The following is a 22511-nucleotide window of genomic DNA, read 5'->3' as shown; positions in this document are numbered from 1 at the left end:
GTGACACCAACACAACCAGTGGGAACGAGCCGCGCAAAGTCCATTACTGTACTGACCATGCCCTGCTTTGTCTACTTTATAAGGATGAGGATTGGGTGCCTGGATGGCTCAGTCAGTTAAGTGGCTGCCTTCAGCTCAAGTCATGATCCTGGGTCCTGGGATCAAGCCTGACATAGGGCTCTGTGCTCAACAGAGAGTCTGCTTGTCCCGCTCCCTTTCCCTCTCCCTCTGCCCTTTTTCCCCCAGTCACACTCATGTTCTCTCTCTCTCAAATAAATAAAATCTTAAAAAATGACAATAAAAAAATAAAAGGATGGGGGTTTTCTAATATTTTATTGTAGGGTTCTCATTTTTTCATTGTTTTTACATGAAACTATTCTAATGTATCAGAATATGTTGTTAAATTGTAAACAGGGAGCATCTGGCCAACTTAGTGGGTGGAGCATGTAACTCTTGATCACAGGGTTGTGAGTCAAGCCTTACACTGGGTGCAGAGATTACTTTTTTAAAAAGTTCTAAACAGAGCATCCAGGCAACCCCTATATTCTCCTATCTCCAAGATACATTTCTCTCCTCTTTTTATTTAAGACAGCACTACCATATGCTCAAACTTCAAAAAGATAGGAATTTTCTCAGGAGACTAGTTAGCTGTCTAGGAAATGCATATTTATATATAAATATACATATATAGTAATCATATCTCAATAGTAAACCTCTGCTACAAATATATTCAATTCAAAAATTCAAAAAAAAACAACACAGATTTTTCAAATTTCAGTTTTAATAAAATTTATATTTCAAATTAGGGCAATTAAAGACAAATTGTGAATAAATGTATTTAAATATTATAAAAAAGCATTATAAAAGTGGACTTCATACATGATTATTCAACAAACATATTACTTAAATCATATACCAAAAATCATTTCTTACTGGCACTGTCAGATATAATTTACATAATTAAATATTTAATTATATGGAACATTAATCAAGTAAGAAAATAATATATATCTAGCAAAAATAAAAGGATGGCATACTTTTTAATATTCTATATACACTGTGTGATTTAAACTTTGTTTTTTAAAATTTTCAAAATTATCTATACACAAAGATAAATCAAGAAAGACTGCACTGTACAGTAGGACAAAACTAATCAGTTATTCTTGAAAAGTATCTTATTTTACTCATTTTAATACACCATAAAATCAGATGTTTCATCTCTTCATACAGCTAATATGATTCCAGGCACTTTTTTTCGTCAAATCAGATTTATATTCTTAAGAAATGTCTGTCAGGGAAAGAAGAAAAATGTCATTTATAATCTGGTTTCTAATGTACTCAAAAATATGCATAGTTTTAATATAGTTACATTTTATTTTATTTTGCTTAAAGAACCTGTGGGCTCAATTTGTAACTAATCCTGAGAATACAGGCTAATGTTTGTGTGAAGGGGAAGAAGAGTCAGTCAGTACTTTTAGATACTTTATATTCATTCATTTGGGGAATATAAATAATAGTGAAAGAGAATAGAAGGGAAGGGAGAAGAAATGGGTAGGAAATATCAGAAAGGGAGACAGAACATAAAGACTCCTAACTCTGGGAAACGAACTAGGGGTGGTGGAAGGGGAAGAGGGCAGGAGGTGGGGGTGAATGGGTGACGGGCACTGAGGGGGGCACTTGACGGGATGAGCACTGGGTGTTTTTCTGTATGTTGGCAAACTGAACACCAATAAAAAAATAAATTTATTATTAAAAAATTATAAAAATTAAAAAAATAATAAAATTTTAAAAAAGATATTATTTATTCATGAAAGACAGAGAAAGGCAGAGACATACACAGGGGGAAAAGCGGGCTCCTTGCGGGCAGCTCGATGTGGGACTCAATCCCAGGACTTGGGATCATGAACTGAGCTGAAGGCAGACACTCAACCACTGAGCCACCCAAGAGCCCCAGTTTTATGATACCTAAATAAAACAAAAAATGAATTTGACATCACCTCACTTACATATATATTCACAAAATGTATTAATCTGTAATACTGTGTTTCTAATACTTTGTTGAATAAATAATTAGAAACAGATACTCCTATAGAGAAAATCACTAAATCTCTAACTCTGAAATTCCCAAGGGGAATATTTATCAGCTCTGTCTGCCATGAATCTAGTCCCAGGAGAATTTAACTCTACATGCAATACTTTGAATTATAGTACAGTACTTGTTTTTTGAGAATTTTTGTAGTTATTATGTTGTTTTTGGACTTTATGTAAATTTACTCATTCACATAAAATATAGTAAGACAAAGAAAGATAAATGTGCCTTGACTTAGATCATTTCAATAGCTTAATGAATTTTCTTTAATTTATTCATGTTTTGTATTATTTAAGTTTTGAGATATATTGAGAGTTATTAGTTTAAGTATCTTGCCACTGAACACTAAAATGATCTAGCTCATTTTCTTAATCTAAAAAAAAGAGAATTAGTGGGGGAACCTGGGTGGTGCAGTTGGTTAAGCATTCAAGTCTTGGTTTTGGCTCAGGTCATGATCTCAGGGTCATAAGATCGAGCCCCAAATTGGGCTCCATGCTCAGTGCAGAATCTACTTCAAACTCTCTTTCCCTCTCCCTCTGCCCCTCCCTGCTGCACTCTCTCTCTCTCTAAAACAAATTTTCCTTAAAAAGAGAAAGAGATTTTTTAAAAGTTTGCAACTATAAATATGCAGAATTAAGAGTGCCAATTATTACCATTAATTTATCATTGCTTTTTAAATAAGAATAAAAATAGTAACAACAGGGACATCTGGGTGGCTCCGTGTTTGAGCATCTACCTTTGCCTCAGGTTGTGATCCCGGGGTCCTAGGATCAAGTCCCACATCGGGCTCCCCACAGACAGCCACTTCTCCCTCTGCCTATGTCTCTGCCTCTCTGTCTCTCATGAAAAAATAAAATATTTTTTAAAAAAAATTTTAAAAATAGTAACAAGAAGTCAGAATTGTCTTAGTAATTAATTGGCACAATGAACCTGAAAGACAAGTAAATCCCCATGCAGTTACTTGGTGTAGATTAATTTATACAGGCCAAATCGAGATAGTCACAGATACTTCTTTTTTTTTTTTTTTTCAGATACTTCTATATTATACGTATTCTGTGACTTCCATTTCTACTCTCACAAGCTATGAAAAAGTTTCTTCAAAGGGACTTGTCCGTGGTGCTGAAACACTGACCCAAAAATGTGTTAGCTTTGTTCTGCCCTGGGAAAGAATTACAGGTAGAAAAATCTCTGAAGGAAAAAAAAAAGAAAGAAAGAAAGAAAGAAAAGGAATATCTTTCAGTCTCTTGTATTGAATCTATTTCTGTAAATAAGTATTATAATTTTCATTGCATTTATTTAGGTTATCCAAATACTTTATTGTCCTAGGGCTCCTAGGATAATGTAGTCAGAATGAAAATTCTGACTTACCATTTCACTCTGGTAAAGTATATACTAGAGCAGATGATGATTACATGTTCCTTATATTTTGATCCCTTGATTTTTCTTTTACTCTTACAATACTTTCTTTTTTGTTATATATCCTGCATAAACCAAAATTTTAGAACCCAGTGCTACTTTTATTATATCTTTTGACCAGTTAAAAAAAAAGGTAGAGCTTAATTAGTTTTGTTCATCTAATGTCTATCTGCATGAGGTTTCTGCACAATAATAATATAACCTAAAAATTGAAATACTTTTGAAAATCACTCAGGACTGATAAAGCTTCCCAAAAGCTGCTTATCTTAATTTAATCACTGTTGAGGGCATTTTTAATTAACTCAATAAAGGAGTCTATGCATTTAGACCAAGCTTTAACACTAAGTATAAAATCCACAGGTTAAGTTCTTTAGGTGTTGCTAAAATCAGCTACCTGGATTTTTTAAATGGTTCAAAATTTCTTAAGAAAGCCTATTAAACAGAATAAGAAAAAAATCAATAAATACATACTCATATGGCAAGTCTTCTAGGTCTGTGAGCACAGGGGACTCACTGCTAATCTTGTTAGCAATCTAGCACATCTCTTGTAATCTAGAAAAAAAACATTTAAAGGAAAATTGGTAATGAATTCAGATGATTAAAATTCTGTATTACTAAGAATGTGGGGAAAACCATGCTACTATTGTCATTAATTACTAACAAGAGCTAAAATTTAATAAGCACTGAACACAATAAATGCTTAATCTGGGCTTTCTTATTAATTATTGTAACACAAGGAGGTAGATGTTACTGTTCCCTCAGTTTAAAGACAGAGATGAAAAACCAGCATCCAAATGCCAAGAATCTCATAACTAATGAGTAGCCTGAGTTCAAAGAGTGAGCTTTCTCCCCTATCCTGTGCTACCACTTAGCTTGCTTTGATTCCCGTATGATTAATATCCCCTCATCAGTGAACACAAGCAGTTTTAGAAAAACTTACAACAATTCTGACTCAACATCTTGAGTAAAATTAAACATGCTTCAAGATGACCAACCTAGTTAAAAAGAATCAAAATGCTTAAATCATTTCCCTTAAAAGGGAAGTTTAGGTTTAGAAAGGACTTTTAAAACAACCAGCTGAATTATTACCACACATGATCCCAATTCGGGCAGTTTCAATGATAGTATTTAAATATTACGTTTGATATTAATATTAACTTCAGAAACCTAAATGTCCAAAATAATTTTTTAGGGCAACCTTGAAAACACTATGCTACCATTATCCAGAACAATTTATCACTCATTGTAAAAATGATACAGCATGAAACTATTTACTTTAAAATAACTTAAGAGGAAATTCTGACTTATATACTTCATAGTCATCTTATTTTTTTTTCATTTATGCCAAGGAATTTGAAAAATGATAAAAGGTTTAAATCCTGACAAACATTTCGATCCTAGAGGAAATCTGGCTATTCTCAGATTTGAATGTAGTTCCAATTACAAGGCAGTTCCATCCCTTGCACTGTCAACAGCACACACAAGCCTTCATTTGAGTACCGTCAGTGTTATAAATAGCACCTCATACGATGTTTAGTCTATTCCCAGCCACAGACAGTTGAAGTTTAAAATTATGTGCATTTATTGTTGTTGGATAAAGATTTTTTTTTAAAGAAAAGACTATCCAAACTACTTACAAGCTGGTGTTGAGCAATCCCTGGTATTGTGATAGAGTCGACGGAAATGTTTGCTACATTCAGCTGAAAATGTGACTGGTCCTGGTAGACAGGGAAAGAATGATTATGATAAACATAGGCATGTTTTCCAAACAAATTTGCTAGCACTTTATGGATGGAAATAATACAACTGCAACTTAACATCCTTCCATGCCCTTAAAAGAACTTATCTGAGAGCACTTCTTACCCCAGCTCTGTGGGAGGTAATAAATTGTAATCTGTGAAAAATCATCTGAATTCATTACCAATTATCAACATTTCACATAATGGAAACTTCAGTTTCTGAAGAACTCTTCAGAATAATTAAGAGGGAAAAGCTCTACACAGAAAAAAAAAATCTGTACAAAGCAAATCAAGTAGGTGTGAAGAATAAAAAATAAATATCCTTCATTCACACTTCTGTTCCTCAGTTTTTTGTGTAATAGGAATTAATGATTACATACTTTCCATTTTCTAATTATAGTAATTTGTGTCTTATTAGTGTCAAACTGTTGTAAAGTGAGCAGGGCCTTGAGACTCCCTTATTTATTGCCACAAGTCCCAGAGAGTCCCCACCCAAACTCATCCCCACTTTCAGTCTGATGTTTTGGAAATGGTAGGAGGGCCCACAGTGCTGTGAACAGAGTGCCTAGAAACACTCAACACTTGGAAATTAGGTGTAAGGATACACCTGCTGGGGCTTAAGTGGGTTTGGCTTCATGCTCACAACCATCATTCTGAAGTTAATTAGCAAATATGGCCACTGGCTTTGGTTAAGTGAGAAAACCGTATCTTTCCCAAACTACAGGCCTGAGATGTAAAACAATGAAAGTGAGCTGGGATGATTAGGAAAAGCCAGGCAATAGCAATGGTGAAGGTGAGGGTGCTTGGTTCAAAATAATTTAGTGATTTGCTAGAACTTGAGGCACAGGGTGATTTCCAATGACTCACAAAGTTGATATGAAGAACAAAAAAGTGTCATGAGAGAGTCTTTCATCTGTGCTTCAGATATGGCATATGGGCGCACCTGGGTGGTGCAGTCAGTTAAGTGTCAGACTCTTGATTTCAGCTCAGGTCGAGATCTCAGGATCATGAGATTGAGCCCCCTGTCAGGCTTTGAGCTCAGTGTGGAGTATGCTTAAGGCTTTTTCTCTCTCTTCCTCTGCACCTCTCCAAACCCCCCACCCCCAGGCTTCACCTTGTGCTCTCTCTATATATATCTCTGTCTCTCAAATAAATAAATAAATCTTAAAAAAAAAAAAAAAGGAGGGATCCCTGGGTGGCTCAGTGGTTTAGCGCCTCCCTTCCACCTAGGGCATGATCCTGGAGTCCCAGGATTGAGTCCCACATCGAGCTCCCTGCATGGAGCCTGCTTCTCCCTCTGCCTGTGTCTCTGCCTCGATCTCTCTCTCTCTCTCTCTCTCTCTCTCTCTCTTTCTTTCTCTATGTCTCTCATGAATAAGTAAATAAAATCTTAAAAAAAAAAAAGTATATGAAAGTCTGTCTTTCCCCCATTCAAAAAACTTCTATTGTCCCCACTGGCTGGAGAGCACAGTCTAAATTCCTTAGAATATATACCACTTAGGATTCTTTACAATATGACTCAACCTACCTTTTCAGCTATACTTTTTGCCCGGTGGGCACACACACCTCTTACCTAAACTTACCCCACAGTGCAGCCACACCATCTACCTGTCCTGCCCCCAGACTACCAAGTTCTCAAAGAATTCCTTCTGACCAGAATGCTTCTCTCATCCAGGAAAATACTATTCACCACTTAGAGCTCAACTTAAATATCGTGTCCACTATAAGCCTTTTTTGGTAGTTTTTGGTAAAATTATTCACTTTCTGTGCATCTCTAAAACTTCTATCATTTACCAAAATCTGGTTTATATTACTGTTAATACAAGTTAATGGCATTTGTCCACTTTCCTAACTGGACTGTTGAGCTTCTTACAGATATTTATCTTCATATCCCTAATGCCTATCACAGTAATTTGCATAAAAATCTTTTTTATTTAATGGAATCATAGATAAATTTTGTGCTTACCTGTGAAATGCTTTATGAATTTGTCTTTTAAATTCAAATCTCTTGGGAATGTTTCTGAAAAGAAAAAAAGCTTTAAAATTTCTTGGATGCATTCCCACCATTAAAAATATCCTTATAAATAGGTTATAATGACAACCACCCAACACATGAACTGATGGCAGTTTGTGCAGCTGATTCCAAATCAGTATCTGTAGCCCTGACCATTCCCTGGGGCTCCAGACCTCCCCCAGAGCTACCTGCTTGCTCTACTACTCTATTAAGGAAACTTGCAGACTTCTCAAAAGTTCATAGCCAGAACTGATGATCTGCTATGCCAGACCTATTTCTCCCTCATGTTCCCTGGTCTCGTACATGGCATTACTCTTTACCCTTTGCTCAAGCTGGATATCAAGAAGGTATGCCTGACTTTCCTCTTTCCCTCTCTACTGTACACAACCCATCGCTTTATTTTACATATGCCACCTCCAGAAATTACCCAAGGCCCATGCACTTCGTTTCCTCTCATTAACACAAGACTAGTCCCAAGCCATCATACTTTTGTGACTGTGCCTAGGCAGCATCCTCCTGACAGGTCTTCTACTTCCTCCAACCCACTCTCCCCACAATAGCCAGAATAAATGAAGTGAAATGTTCTCCAGCTCACGATGCTGTCCCACTTAAAGGGCTTTGCATTGTAAATAAGTGGAAATTAAAAATTGAATTACATCTCACTCTTCACTTTGTATTCACTATAAATATACCATCCAGAAAACATTGTTTTAATTTAAAAAAAAAACAATTTGGGAGTATATGCAATTCTTTTAGTGGAAAAGAAAACTGAAATAAAATTTTGAACCTAATGTTCATTGGCAGTTATAGATTTAAACTTGCAATGTCCTTATCATAGATGTACTCCTGTGCATGTCAAACATCATATGAGTCTAATGGGGCTGTGAAAGTTTTTCACTTCCCTATAAGAGAGTCTGAATGCCCACATTGATCTGTGTAACCTTGTTGAGACAGGCAGTGTAGAATGAAGACATGGGAATTCTAACAGCCCTGTACATCCTACAGTTAATGAGGAGTGTGAGAGCCCTTCATTGCATACAGAGCTGCTTGCTCCTGGCAGTCCAGTGTGAGTCCAGAGCAGCACAGTCAAGGTGGTAGGAATGCAGCTGGAATGAGCTCCCTTCTCACTCTCAATAAACATCTGCACTTACAAACTATCCATACTAATTCAGAAAAACAAAGCAACAGTGAAGATGTAAGTATTTCTTTATATGAATATTTTGGTGTTCTAATTAATTATATTCCAGCCTGAACTTGGTTTCTGTGAAACCAAGCATAGTAAATTGGCTCCTGTGATGTCAATACTCCACAGTTTATCTAGCAATGTAGTTCATCTGGTCCTTTCTGAAAGCTGAGTCAGTTGAGTGCAGCTGGAACTCTAAGGCTAAAGCGTGTTCAAAGACTATAAATAATTCCAGTTCCAAAATCATTTTCAGCTATGATGTTAATCTGTAGACCTGGCACAATGATGACACTCAGGATGATAGCCCTCTTCTACACCCTCATAGCACACTTCCTAATTTCTATAAAGGCAATTGTCACATTCTGATTGGCATGATAGTGTCTGAACACATGTCTGTCTCCACCACAATACTGTGGGCTTCTTGGTGAAAGAGACAATGTTTTGTTCATCTGTTATCACCTGCAGGGCTGTACAACACTGCTTTGTGAATGCAGCATCTGGCAAATGTCTACGAAATTAAAAGCCGAGGGAATGATTCCTCAAGTAGGTTGTTACCTTCAAATGGAAACAATCAATGCCTTCCTTGAGCTGAGTATAGGACACCAAGAAAACCATACTTTTAATACACTTGAATTTTCATTTCAAAGTACAAACACAATATAGGAACATAAACCAGGTTGACCTAAATGAAACAGGAAACTGATATTTAAGTTGACACGTAAGTGAACAGCAAGAGATATCTAGGTAATAGGATTCAGGAAGGGCACCCTAGGCCAAAAAGTCTCTGCAGAGGAAAAGATTATGTGTGTTTAAGTGTTTGACAAATGTCCAGGATGGCTAAGAGAGAAAGAAGGTGAGGAAGAGAGAAGTCAGTTAAATCAGCAGACACAGATGGCCTTATAGTCCTTCATTTATTTTTTAAAAGATTTTTTAATTAATTAATTAGTTTATGTATTTATGTATTTATTATGTATTTATTTATGTATTTATTTATGTATGTATTTATGTATTTATTTATTTATTTTAAAGAGAGAGAGGGCACAAGCAGATGGAGTAGCAGGTAGAGGGAGAGAGAGAAGCAGACATCCCGCTTAGCAGGGAGCCTGACTGGGGCTAGATCCCAGGATCCCGGGATCATGACCTGAGCTGAAGGCAGATGCTTGACTGACTGAGCCACCCAGGTGCCCCCTTACTGTCCTTTATAAGCTTTGTCCTTAATTCTACGAGTGATGAGAAGTCAAACTTTTAGGCAAGAGAATGACACAGTCAAGATGCATTTTTAAAAGATCATAATGCCGAGTACGGAGAAACAAGAATAGATGCAAAGAAATAAGTCAAAAGGTTTAAAGATAAGTTATTGTATTTCTAACGAATAGTACTAGCCTCAGGAGTCAAATCCGGCCCTATGTCTTGTTTTGCAAGTAAGGTTTTATTGAAACACAGCCATGCTCATTTGCTCACATGTGGTTTATGCCTGCTTTCGTGCTATAATATAAAGTTGAGTGGTTGTTGCAGAGATCAGAGAGCCCAAAAAGCCAAATTTTTACTATCTGGCCCTTTCTAGAAAAAGTTTGCCAGTGTCTGCTCTGTAGCACACTGCAATTTGTATTTAAAACTGTAATGGTGACTGTCACCCTTACATGCAGAAAAGCACCAAGAAGTAGGACTCCGGGGGTAGGAGAGAAGAGGTACTTTTTGATGCATACTCATTATTAATTTTAATTTTGAACATAAGCCTGTACTAATTTTTCAATAAAAAACTAGCTGATTGAAACTGAATTTGTATTTAGTGTTAGATGCACCTGTGATAGTCTTTAATCAACAAAATAGTAAGTGAGCAATCGAATATGAGAGAACTACTCCCAAACAAGATTAGATGGTTGATCCCCGATGGAAAATAATCTTAAAAAGCAATCTCCACTATAGAAATGTAAGTCACATATTTAATTTCAAATATTTTAGTAGCCACATTTTAAAAAGTAAAAAGGAATAGGTAAAATTTACTTAACAGGGGTGCTTGAGTGGCTCAGTTGGTTAAGCATCTGCCTTTTGCTCAGGTCATGATCCCAGGATCCTGGGATTGAGTACCACCCTGAGCAGGGAGCCTGCTTCTCCCTCTCTGCCCCTCCCCCTGCTCCTGCTTTGTCTCTCTCTCTCTCTCTCTCTCAAATAGGTAAATAAAAATCTTTTTAAAAATGTACCTAATATTTTGCTTTACCCAATATAACCTAAATGTTATCATTTCAACACATATTCCATACTCTAAAATTATTAATAAGACATTTTACATTTTTATACTAAGTTTTCAAAATCTGAAATGTATTTAACAATTATAGCACATCTCAACTTGGACTAGCCACATAGTGAGTGCTTGATAGCCACCTGTAACGAGTGGCTACCATACTGGACAGCACAAGCCTCAAACACATACTTCATTCCTCTAGCATCTAACTACAAGGTATAAACAATTACATATACAAATGGATTAAAAACAAAAGGATCTCTTAGTAATACATGACAAGAATCCCAAAGACTTCTATCTCATTCATCTAATTGTGAAAATTTCTAGGTTTTATTTAACCAAAACAGTTGACAATGGCCACCATCATCAATTTTAAGTGTACAAGAATATTTTTATGAAGAAATAGACTTGCATATACATATATGTATATAAATGCTGACAGGCTTATTTCTTGTTCCTATTTCTCTTGTTCAAAATGAGCAAAGATTGTGCCCACCTCTGAAGCATGTATATACTAAAATTGGAACAATACAGAGATTAGCAAGGCCCCTGTGCAAGGATGGCATGCAAATTCATGAAGCATTTTATATTTTGAGTCAATAAGAGAAAGACAAATAGCATATGATTTCACTCATATGTGGAATTTAAGAAACAAAGCAAATGAGCAAAGGGGAAAAAGAGAGAAAGGCAAACCAAGAAACAGACTTTTAACTATAGAGAACAGTTACCAAAGGTGTGGGGGATGGGAGATGGGTGAAATAGGTGACGGCATTAAGGAGGGCACTTGCTCTGATGAGCACTGCGTGATGTATGGAAGTGTTGAATCACTATATTGTATATCTGAAGCTAATATTACACTGTATATTAACTAACTGGAATTTAAATTAAAATTTTTCTAAATGAGCAGAGATCATGTGGGAAAAAAAGTTGTAAGACAGAACAACTAGAAAACAAAATAATAGGAAATGCTTAGTGTTCATTTCTACCTCCATATAATTTTTAATATCTTACCATAAAGATATTTGCTCTGACTTGATTGATTCTTTACAAAACCATGTTGATTGATCATCTGTACTGTATTAGATATTGAAGGGCATTCCTTCATTTTATGGATTTTTCAGGTACCTAAATTGAAATTTTTAGTATATAGTTTCTTGAGTTATCACTTCCTTTAGATAGAAATGACACAACTATTCTCTTTCTCAATATATAAAAGCATTTCCACTTTCAAAAATAAAAACCAGATTTATTACACCAGTGTTGAGAAAATTGCTCGTGGGAAATATCAGTATTTGAAAAACACTGAAATTTATTAAATATTTGAGATAAAAAAGCTAATGATAAACATACTCAAGCAAGCAATATCTTTAAAAAATACCTGTAGGATTTTTAAATACATTGTCATAAGGTATGTACTTTCTTCTGTCCTTGTATAATTACATGGCATCTGTACTGACATATATTTGTATATATGCTAATATATGTTTTTACATCATGCCTCTTTTATTAGAATTTAAGATTTTTAAATAAGGAGATTAAATCTCTTTATATGTAACTTTTGAGGGGCCTAATGCTATTTCAGTTGCAAATTATACTCAGGATAATGAAGTAAACTCAAACTAATTGTTTGGTTTTGTTTTTTTTCCAAAATTTTTGCTATTCAAAAGTATGTTCCCTAGATGAGCAGCATCAGCTCCCAAGAGGGCACCCTTATAGTTCTTAGTGGCTTCTGACTTTATAACTCAGTTCTATGGATCTTTGGGAATCTTGTAGGGAATACAGAATTCCAGGCCCAACGCTATAAAATCACTTTAACAAGAACTCACAGGAGGTCAAGTCTGAAAGCAATCATCTACATCTTCCAAGCAAGATACAGAACTTCTGCGTACCCAGTACTGAAGTACCTGTTGATCAATAAGCTATAACATTATTACTTCTAATGTGTATTTGTAGTTTGTGATTATTAGAAGACAAGCCACAGAATTCTTTCTAGTAAAAAAGTGTCATCAGAATTCTTTCTAGTTGGTCGTGTCAGTGTTGCTTTGCATTTTTATCACTTCTTTACTTTCTAGCACTACCAGATGTTGCAGGCTCATCTTGAATCATTCTTTGCTTCAATCTTGGTCTCAGCCATTTCTCCACAGAGTCTATTTTCTTTATTAGAGAACGGTATTAGAAACCAAAATCTGGGTAATAGGTGCACTTGTTGCTACTGGGGTATAGTTGCTTCAAGGCTCTCTCATCTGACAGAGCAAGGACATATATGTGTGATATATATGGGTGACCTGATTTTTAATACACCTTGTGTTTAAATTATTTCTAAAATTGTGATATGGTACTTGATAGAATATATTTTTAGAATGCGCAGTTAACTGTAATATTTCACCAATGATTCTACAAAGGACACAAATTATTTAAAATTATCTGAGTTAGAAAATACAGCCATATTGAATCACACTCTGTACCCAACTGTGTGCTCTAACCTCTCCTAACCTGACAGTCACTCTCCTTCTCAACCAAAGTAAAACGCTGTGCCAAGCCACACACTTTCAAAGATGTCTCAGTTTCTTCCTTTATACATTGAGGTAAACTAAATGATTTCTAAAGCAGCTTCCCAAATCCTAAGTTATAAAATATTATGACAAAATTCTAATGTGATGTCGTATGTCACCTAAGGACAAAATATCAAATGAGTCCAGAAAACTGTAAAAAGTACAAAATGTCAGTAGATTGGTGCAAGCAGTAAACAGGATCCAGACCTACTTTGCTCTTGTTGGGTTAGGTAGTTAGAAGCTTGTCAACAGACTGAACCACTGGAAAACCCCACAGTGCTGTTAATCCAATAGTCAATTCATGCCACCTAATTCATGCCACAGCCTTTTTACTGAGACCAGAAGTAGTAAGGCAGATGCATGGTTGAGATGCGGGAAGGTCAAGTTTGAAATTCCTGCAGTGGAGATATTCAGTAAAGAGTGGATTATGCATCTAAAGGATACAGAAGGGCCACACAGAAGCAATAGTTGAAACTATAAAGGTGCATGGGATCACACAAGGGAACATTTTGAGTGCAAAAAATTCATGTCATGCCTGAGATGCACCTTACAAGAAAGCCAAAAGACAGGTGGTCAGAGAGAGAAAGAAGAGTGGTCAGAGAAAGAAGAGTAAAGCAGGAATAATTGTGGAAACATAAGGATAGGGAGGAGTCAACAGCAGCAAAGCATCCAAGGGTCCAGTAAGATAAAGACCAACAGATGCACAGTAGAAAGGAACAGAGACTGAAGGGTGAGCCAGCACCCAGGCAAAGTTGGAGAAGAAGGTGAAATCATGCCTTTCTAGTTTCTGTGTTTCTGATGCTTTGATATCTAAGGCCTTGCTGGCCCTGGAGAGACGGCCCCTCCCAGAACTAGCCAATTTCTAGAGACAGGAAGTCTGCAAGCCCACCTTCCATTTGCACACCAACCAATCCAGAGCCCACACCCCCCACCGACCTCCCTCATCCAACTCTCATACTCCAGGCCATATTCTCCTGCCTTAATCATCCAGAGCCAGGAACCAGACAATTGCAGAGCATCCTACACCCCAGAGCCCCCTGAAATTATTTAAACTAGCCGATCCTAAACCCACTTTCCTTGCCTTTCCTGAAGAAACCACTGATAAAGGCTCTTGCCCCTTCTCCTCACTCACTCTGCTTCCGACCAAACCTGTGCTTTCCTGTGTGGCCCTGGAGGCATGCTGTGCCTCCTGTTTCTAGGAATCTGTAAGTAAAGCTTCTTCCTTCACAACAATAATTTCCACATTTTGCCATGCCTGATCAAAACAAATCCCAGTACATCTTAAACCATGAGTGGTGGTAGATACAGGCATACCTTGGAGAGGTTACAGGTTCAGTTTCAGACCACCACAATAAAGTGAACCAAATGAATTTTTAGCTTCCCAGTATATATAAAAGTTATGTTCATACTATACTGCAGTCTATTAAGTGTGCAATAGCACTATGTCTTAAAAAACAATGTACATATCTTTTTTTTTTTTTTTTTACTTATTTATGATAATACAGAGAGAGAGAGAGAGAGAGGCAGAGACACAGGCAGAGGGAGAAGCAGGCTCCATGCACCGGGAGCCCGACGTGGGATTCAATCCTGGGTCTCCAGGATCGCGCTCTGGGCCAAAGGCAGGCGCCAAACCGCTGCGCCACCCAGGGATCCCCTGTACATATCTTAACTAAAAAATACTCTGGGGCAGCCCAGGTGGCTCAGCAGTTCGGCGCCGACTTCCATCCAGGGCCTGATCCTGGAGACCTGGGATGAAGTCCCACGTCTGGCTCCCTGCATGGAGCCTGCTTCTCCCTCTGCCTGTGTCTCTGCCTCTCTCTCTCTCTCTCTCTCTCTCTCTCTGTCTCTCATGAATAAATAAATAAAATCTTAAAAAAAAAAATAATACTCTATTGTCATCATCTGAGCTTTCAGCCAGCTGTAGTCTTTTTGCTGGTGGAGGGTCTTGCCTACATGTTGATGGCTGCTAACTGATCAGGTGGTGGCTGCTGAAGGTTGAGGGGACTGTGGCAATTTCTTAAAATACACTAAGACAACCATGAAATTGCTACTTGAACTGATTCTTCCTTTCACGAATGCTTTCTCTGTGGCATGTGATGCTGTTTGATAGTATTTTAGCCACATAGGACTTCTTTCAAAATTGGATTCAATCTTGTCAAACCCTGCTGCTGATCAACTAAGTTTATGTAATATTCTACATCCTTTGTTGTCATTTCAACCATATTCAGAGCATCTTCACCAGTAGATTCCATCTCAAGAAACCACCTCCTTTGCTCATCCATAGGAACTAACTCCTCACCTGTAAAAGTTTTATCACGAGATTGCAATAATCCAGTCACATCTTCAGATTCACTTCTAATTCTCTTGCTATTTCTACCTCATCTGCAGTTTACTCCCTCCACGGAAGTCTTGAGCCCCTCAAGGTCATCCATATTGGTCAGAATCAACTTCTTCCAAACTCCTGCTCATGTTGATATTTTTACTTCTTCTCATGAATCATTAGTGTTCTTTTTTTAATATTTATTTATTATTTATGATAGACATAGAGAGAGAGAGAGAGAGGCAGAGACACAGGCAGAGGGAGAAGCAGGCTCCATGCCAGGAGCCCGACGCGGGACTTGATCCCGGGTCTCCAGGATCGCGCCCTGGGCCAAAGGCAGGTGCCAAACCACTGAGCCACCCAGAGATCCCCTCATCAGTGTTCTTAATGGCATCTGGAAAGTTAATCCTTTCCAGAGGATTTCAAATTTACTTTGCCCAGATCCATCAGACAAATCACTAACTGGCAGCTGTAACTTTGTGAAATGCCTTTCTTAAATAACAGGGCTTAAAAGTCAAAATTACTGCTCGATCCATGGGCTACAGAATGGATGTTGTGTGAGCAGGAATACTAACAACATGAATCTCACTGTACATCTCTGTCAGAGCTCAGGGACACTGCCAACGAGCAGTACCATTTTGAAAGGAATCTTTTTTTTCTGAGTAGTAGGTAGATCTCAACAATGGGCTTACAATATTCAGTAAACCATATTATAAACAGATGTGCAGTCATCCAGGCATTGTTCCATTTCTAAAGCATAGCATAATTCTTAAAGGCCCTAGGATTTGGGGAATGGTAAATAAGCACTGACTTCAATTTAAAGTCACCAACTGCATGAGCCTCTCAACAAGACAGTCAACCTGTCCTTTGAAGCTTTATGCCAGGCATCGACCTTTCTCTACCTATGGAAGTCCCGGATGGCATCTTCTTCCAAAAGAAGAGTACACTGAAAAATCTGTTTAGTGTGGCACGTTCATTAATGATCTGAGCTAGATCTTCTGAATAACTTGCTGTAGCTTCTACATCAGCACTTGCTGCCTCACTTTGCACTTTTATGTTATGCAAACAGCTTCTTTCTTTAAACCTCATGAACCACCTCTACTAGCTTCAGACTCTTCTGCAGCTTCCTCATCTGTCTCATCTTTCACAGAACTGAAGAGAGGCAAGGCCCTGCTCTGGGTTAGGCGTTGGCTTAAGGCAATGTTGTGGCTGGTGTGATCTTCTATCCAGATCATTAGAACTTTCTCCATATAAGCAGTAAAGCTGTTTCGCTCTCTTATCCCTCATGTGCTCCCCATTGGAATGGCACTTTTACTTTCCTTCAAGAACTTCCTTTTCATTCACATCTTGGCTAACTGATGCAACAGGCCTAACTTTGGGCTTCTCTCAGCTTCTGACACATCTTCCTCACTAAGCTTAATCATTTCTAACTTTCAATTTAAAGTGACAGACCCGTGACTCTTCCTTTTGCTTGAACACTTACAAACCATTGTAGGGTTACGAACTGACCTAATTTTGTGTCAAGGAAGAGGAAGGCCAGAGGAGGGGGACTGGCAGTCTGATAAGTGGCCTCTCCCCAGTGCTCTGCCCTTAAATCAACTTTGTTTCTGTGCACTTTACCGTGTCCTGGGCTTTTGCCCTGTGTCCCCCAGATGCTAAGGTAGAGCTGGGCTGCGTGCAGTGGCCAAAACAATGTTTTCCAAAGTGGACTCCTTCAAAACCAGTTCTGTGAGCCACAAATAAATGCTAGATTTTTAAAAGAGAGAGAAAGAGGGAAAAAAGAAAGAGAGGAAGAGAAAGTAAAAGAGAAAAAGAAAGAAGAGGGTGGGGAGAGAACGTTTGGCTAACACTGGTTTGCATAAAGCTCCCTATACCACAGGTCTTCATAGTCCTTGTATAGTGCTTCCCTAAAAAGGGACCTAATGGCCATGTTCCCAAGGCTGGCAGACCAAGGAAGGCTTTTTCTTTCTTTCTTTCTTTTTTTTTTTTTAACAAATTATCATTCAAACACGCTGGAAAATGTAGCCATGGTGCCGTCGGTACATGTGGGGATGAGGAAGTGGACATAGTACTACAGAAAGAGAAGTGTGGCCAGGGTTGTGAAGGCCAGTCAGGAATTGTCTCTGTCTCAAAGAAACTTTCCAGAGGATTCTGATATACCACTTTTTTCCTCCCCCTTTCCTCAATTAAAAGTCTCTGGGGATTCTAAAAACTTAATTACACAAGAATCTTCCAAGAGCTTTCTGATGTACAGATACAGGCTATACTTAGAGATTTAGGACATCCAGGGTAAATGCAATAATTACATTGAAAACTTGCCTCCCAGTTGATTCTGAGGTATATGGCCTCATTCTAGGAAACACTGCTCTAGAAGGTATTAAGAGCAGCGGATGTCATGTTGTCTAAACTTGGTCATAAATGCTAGGAAATGAGCTCATGACTCAGAAACGGCACAGATTAAATCATAAAATCTAATCAGACTTTGAGGGAAAATAAAACAATTACTTTTAAAGTTGACATCCTACAAATAGACAAAAATTACTACTTAGAAATATACTCTGAATGGGCAGAAATTTGTTCATGTGAGTTCGTTCTGGCTCCTCATAAGGAGTGCTCTGGTGATGAGACTTGCCAAGCATACATAGCAAAATATCACACATCACCTTTGCATCTTGACTTCTTCCCATATTACTGTTTTTCAGTAAAACAAACAGCTTCCAGTAACTCTGCAAATAAAATATTTTAAAAGACACATCTGAAGAAAAGAAAAAGACCCACCTGTACTTCCTTCATGGTGACGCGCAAAAAATAGGGAAAAATTATTTTTATTATTCATGTGGAAGAAATTTTATTCACCAGGTAGGACTGGCTTAGTGGGCAGAGGTAATAGTAACAGACTGAAATGGAGGGGATTTAGGTTGTAACACGTAAAATTCCACTATTATGCAAATCCAAGTTCCATCCTTCGTGTAGGGATGGTTGCAAAGTAAATTTAGGATTTGGTATTTTTGAACCTAGAAATAATTACAAAGATCGCACAAAGGAACAGGGCCTAGGAGGACAGACAGAATTTGGAGAGATGAGAGAAGCGCATTCCTGGAGGCTTCAAAGTAGCAGAGGCAAAGAATCAGCTGGCATCTGTAGGGAACAGCCTGAATCTGTGTGGCTGGCATGGGGGCACTTCCTCTGATGCCCTGTGCGAACCACAGAAGGCAGGTGGGGCAGGCCACAAGAGGACTGGAATATCCGCCTCCAAGAGCAGTTAGGACTTTCTTAGAAAACCAAGAAACACCCCCACAAATCTGTGACTGGGCAGAAAAGTTCTGTTAAGTGAAACAGGTCTGAAATAATGTGTTAACATCAACGTTTCTGCGGGTTGGGACTTTCTCCACCCTTTTTTTTTTCATTCCAAAGTTACATTTCTTTCTCTGAGACGTTAAAATCAAAACCGAATGGAGACTAGCTCTGAAAATCCTCTGAGCAGACAAAACCAGTTTTGTCATACAAACAAAGCTCAATTCAGCTTATTTTGCAAGGCTAACTTGACCTGGGTCACTTCTTGCCTATGCCTCTAAAAATCATAAGCAAAACTCAAACTGTTTCCCAACGTTGATATTAGGTAACGATCAACCAAGTCCTAGACATTTAATTCTAATACTATACTCAATCACTGCGAAGCATAAATGGTCACTGATTCCTCACTACACAGGCTGCTTTGCAACAATATACCCTGGGCCTCATTCCGTGGTTTGGTTTGAGTGTGCCTGATGCACAAACTCTCTTTTCGGTGCATGCACGATAAACTTCAACCAATTGCAATTTTGGTCATTCACTAGTTTTACTTTGGCTATTTCTGAACTATTGCCAGAGATAAATCTTTGGGCTCACAATAATTTCAAGTCCACATATATGAAAGGGTGTGGCACTATCACCTCATCATTGCTATAGTTACACACACACACACACCACCTTGGCCCCATCTCCCCTCCCTGAAGGCTCTGGGCTAGCCCTGGAAAGCTCTGCTCCAGGCCGAGGCACAGGTAGCTCAACGAGCCTCCTCAGCTTCTGAGGCTCTCGCCATCACCTTCCTCTGCTTCACACCTGCCCCAGCCTTCCCCTGCACAGGTAAACCTGTGCACCATCCTTCCGTCCCTCCACACCCAGGATGTGTCCAAAGAGAGGGCAGATGCCTGGCTGCCTGCTCCTGGGGTGGCCTCTGCACGATGACTGGCACGTGACAGGCACTCAGTGAAACTCTGTGGAGGAAATAACTATAGATTCATATCATAACCTTTGTGAACAAAAAATCATACCCAGTAATCACTCTTTGCTTTCTTACAAACGTGAAAAGTATGAGGCAAAAGACTTAGGAGGTGACAGCAAGGCAGAGCCGGCTGAGCTGGTCCCTGTAGCAAGCGGATGGCCTCGAGGAGGGTCACTTCTGCCCCAAGCCTGGGCCACAGCTGCGCCTCGCTCTGCCTGGCCCAGTCTCCGAGCGGACACGTGTTAGCAGCGTCTCTAACCTGGCGCGCTGCGTCCCTCCTGCCCTGGGGGCCGGCACCGCTGCCCGCCCACCCCTCACCGCGCCCTGGGACTTTCACATTTGCGAATCACACCGGACTTCTCGACCTTGGGATGCCTCGTGACCCCTACATTGGCTGTGCCCCATGTCCCCCCCTCCCTCGCTGTTCCATCTAAGAAGCGGGGACCGGAGCGCGCAAAGCAGATTTGGAGCCTGGCGCTGGGCGGGTCCCAGTTCACAGCAGCCACCTTGGCCCGTTCCAGTCGCGCCTTCCTCAACGGTTCCAAAGTGCGCTTGACGGTGGAGTCAAGGAGCATCCCCGAGCTCCTTCGGGGAGTGAGTGTGTGCGTGTGCGTGCGTGTGTGTGTCCAGGCAGCTCTTCCTCAATTCTCAGGACGAGGCCAGACCCAGGACCAGGCGCCCGGAGGTACAGAGCCGCGCCTCGGCCCGGGCAGGCTGCGCAGGGGCCCCGGGGTTGGGGCGGCTCCGGCTCGGCCCCGGGAAGGGCCGCATCACGCCGGGCCCCGTGCGACACGGGGCTTTTGCCACTCAAGCCTCCGAAGGCCAAATGGAATCGGCTCGTTGCCCCTTTTGCTCGAGAGCCGCTTCTGTGCGCACACGCCTGGGTGCGCGCCCCGCTCTGCCCAATCCCGCTTGCCTGAGCCCGATCAGGGCGGGGGCCGCCAGGGAAGGGCGCTCCCTCCTTACCGGTGCTCCGGGAGGCGCTGGGAGCCGGGCCGGCCCCGGCCGCCCGCAGGAAAGGCCACGACTCGGGCTCTCCGGCCGCGGCCCGTGCTCCCCGGCCACCGCGGGGCGTCCCCGGGGCCCCCGGCAGGGCCAAAGCCAGCGCGAGCAGGAGCAGCGCAGGCAGCGGGGCGCGGGGCTCGGCCGGCCGCATGGTGCGCGCGGGGGTCCGCGGAGGCGCCGGGGCGGGCGCGGGGCAGGTGCGTGCGCCGGGGAGGGCGGGGGGTCCCCGCGCGTCCGGCCGCGGCAGGGCGGGCAGGGGGCCCCGAGTCGGTGCCTGCGCGCCTCGGGGCCTCCGGGGGGCGGCTGAGGACGCGCGCTTGGCCCCTCTGGGCGCGGGACAGGGCCTTGGCTCCGCCGGGGAGGGTCCTCGGAGCCCGCCACTTGTGGGTCGGGCCGGGACCCGGGAGCCGGGAGCCGGCGCTGGTGCGCGGAGCCCGCGATGCCCGGGCGGAGAGGTGCGGGCGCGCGTCTGCGGCTGGAGCGCGGGACCCAACCTGCGGGCGGGCGGCCCCGCCCCGGCCCCTGCGCCCAGGCCGGCCCCTCGCGGCGGGGGCGGAGCCGCGGACCCCAGCCCTGCTGCCCCGCCGCGCCCCGGAGGCCCCCCGGGTCCCCGCGGAGGGCGCCCACGCGGGGAGTCATCAGGCCTCATCAGGGCCACCCGCGCGCCCCGCACCGTGGAGGGCGAGATTCGTCCTTATAGGTGAAGAGCCCCCCGGACGCTCTGTCGATGCTGACAAAGGAGAAATGAGGTTGAGTCCACCTGGTTCAAACGCAGGAGGCACCTCTGGATCAACTCGGGCTGAGTCACTGCGAGTCCGTTTATTTCACTGGCCCGCTCTGTTACTTTATGTTAAGCGCATTGAGAAATGTTTTAATTGCCCGCTGATGCGTTGCGGATCATCCTCCGAGATGCAAAGTGGCGAAGAGCGGAAAGAGGGAGCTCTGGGAGGAATCACCAGCCCGAGGCTGTCCAACCCGTAAATTATCTTAGAAGAGATCTCGTGAGTCACAAACCCTGAAAAATAATGCGAGCGCGTTCAAATGATTTGTCCCGACCTTTCGCGGGGAATTGGAGAACCACAGCGAGCTTTGCAAGAGCCCTGCAGACACCACGCCCAATGGAACTTTATTTTTTTTAATTTTTTTATTTTTTTATGATAGAGAGAGAGAGAGAGAGGCAGAGATACAGGCAGAGGGAGAAGCAGGCTCCATGCACCGGGAGCCTGACGTGGGACTCGATCCCGGGTCTCCAGGATCGCGCCCTGGGCCAAAGGCAGGCGCCAAACCGCTGCGCCACCCAGGGATCCCCCGAATGCAACTTTATAGAGAAAGTGTCCTACCGAGGGAGACCACCTCTTCCAACCTCTTCACTATGCAACGTAAGAATCTGGTTATTTCTGAAGCAAGCGCTATGGCCATGAGAACGGCTTCCAGGACTGGAGACGCAGAAGAAGTGGTAAAGAAATAACAATGAGAAATGAACTTGAAACCGACTATCTGTTGGGGGGGGGGGGACCCTAGACGCTAGATTATGTCCCTTTCTATACACTAAAACTCGAGGCAGTAATCGTTCTGATAAAGTTCTCAGCGCCTGACAGCTTGAGTTCTACTTCTTGTCCAGGCATTAGCCATGGGATTTTGAGCAAACTCTTTAGTCTCCATTTTCTCTCTGACAAAGTGAAGAGAT

General features: G+C 41.3%; 1 protein-coding gene and 1 pseudogene across 1 annotated transcript; one reads left to right on the top strand and one right to left on the bottom strand.

Moving 5' to 3' along the window:
• Positions 1-1157: 1157 nt before the first annotated feature.
• On the bottom strand, positions 1158-20975 carry ALKAL1 (ALK and LTK ligand 1). Its single transcript, XM_041768530.1, has 5 exons — positions 20786-20975; positions 7211-7264; positions 5143-5223; positions 3977-4057; positions 1158-1288 (listed from the first exon to the last, which is right to left on the bottom strand). The coding sequence occupies exons 1-4, from the start codon at positions 20973-20975 to the stop codon at positions 3993-3995; spliced, it is 390 nt and encodes a 129-aa protein (XP_041624464.1). The 3' UTR covers positions 1158-1288; positions 3977-3992.
• Positions 11178-11277, top strand: LOC121499248 (annotated as a pseudogene).
• Positions 20976-22511: the final 1536 nt, after the last annotated feature.

Source organism: Vulpes lagopus, chromosome 9, assembly GCF_018345385.1.
Source record: "Vulpes lagopus strain Blue_001 chromosome 9, ASM1834538v1, whole genome shotgun sequence".
Lineage (NCBI taxonomy): Eukaryota > Metazoa > Chordata > Mammalia > Carnivora > Canidae > Vulpes > Vulpes lagopus.
The sequence above is the reverse complement of the archived record's forward strand: the minus strand, read 5'-3'. Positions and strand labels throughout refer to the sequence as shown.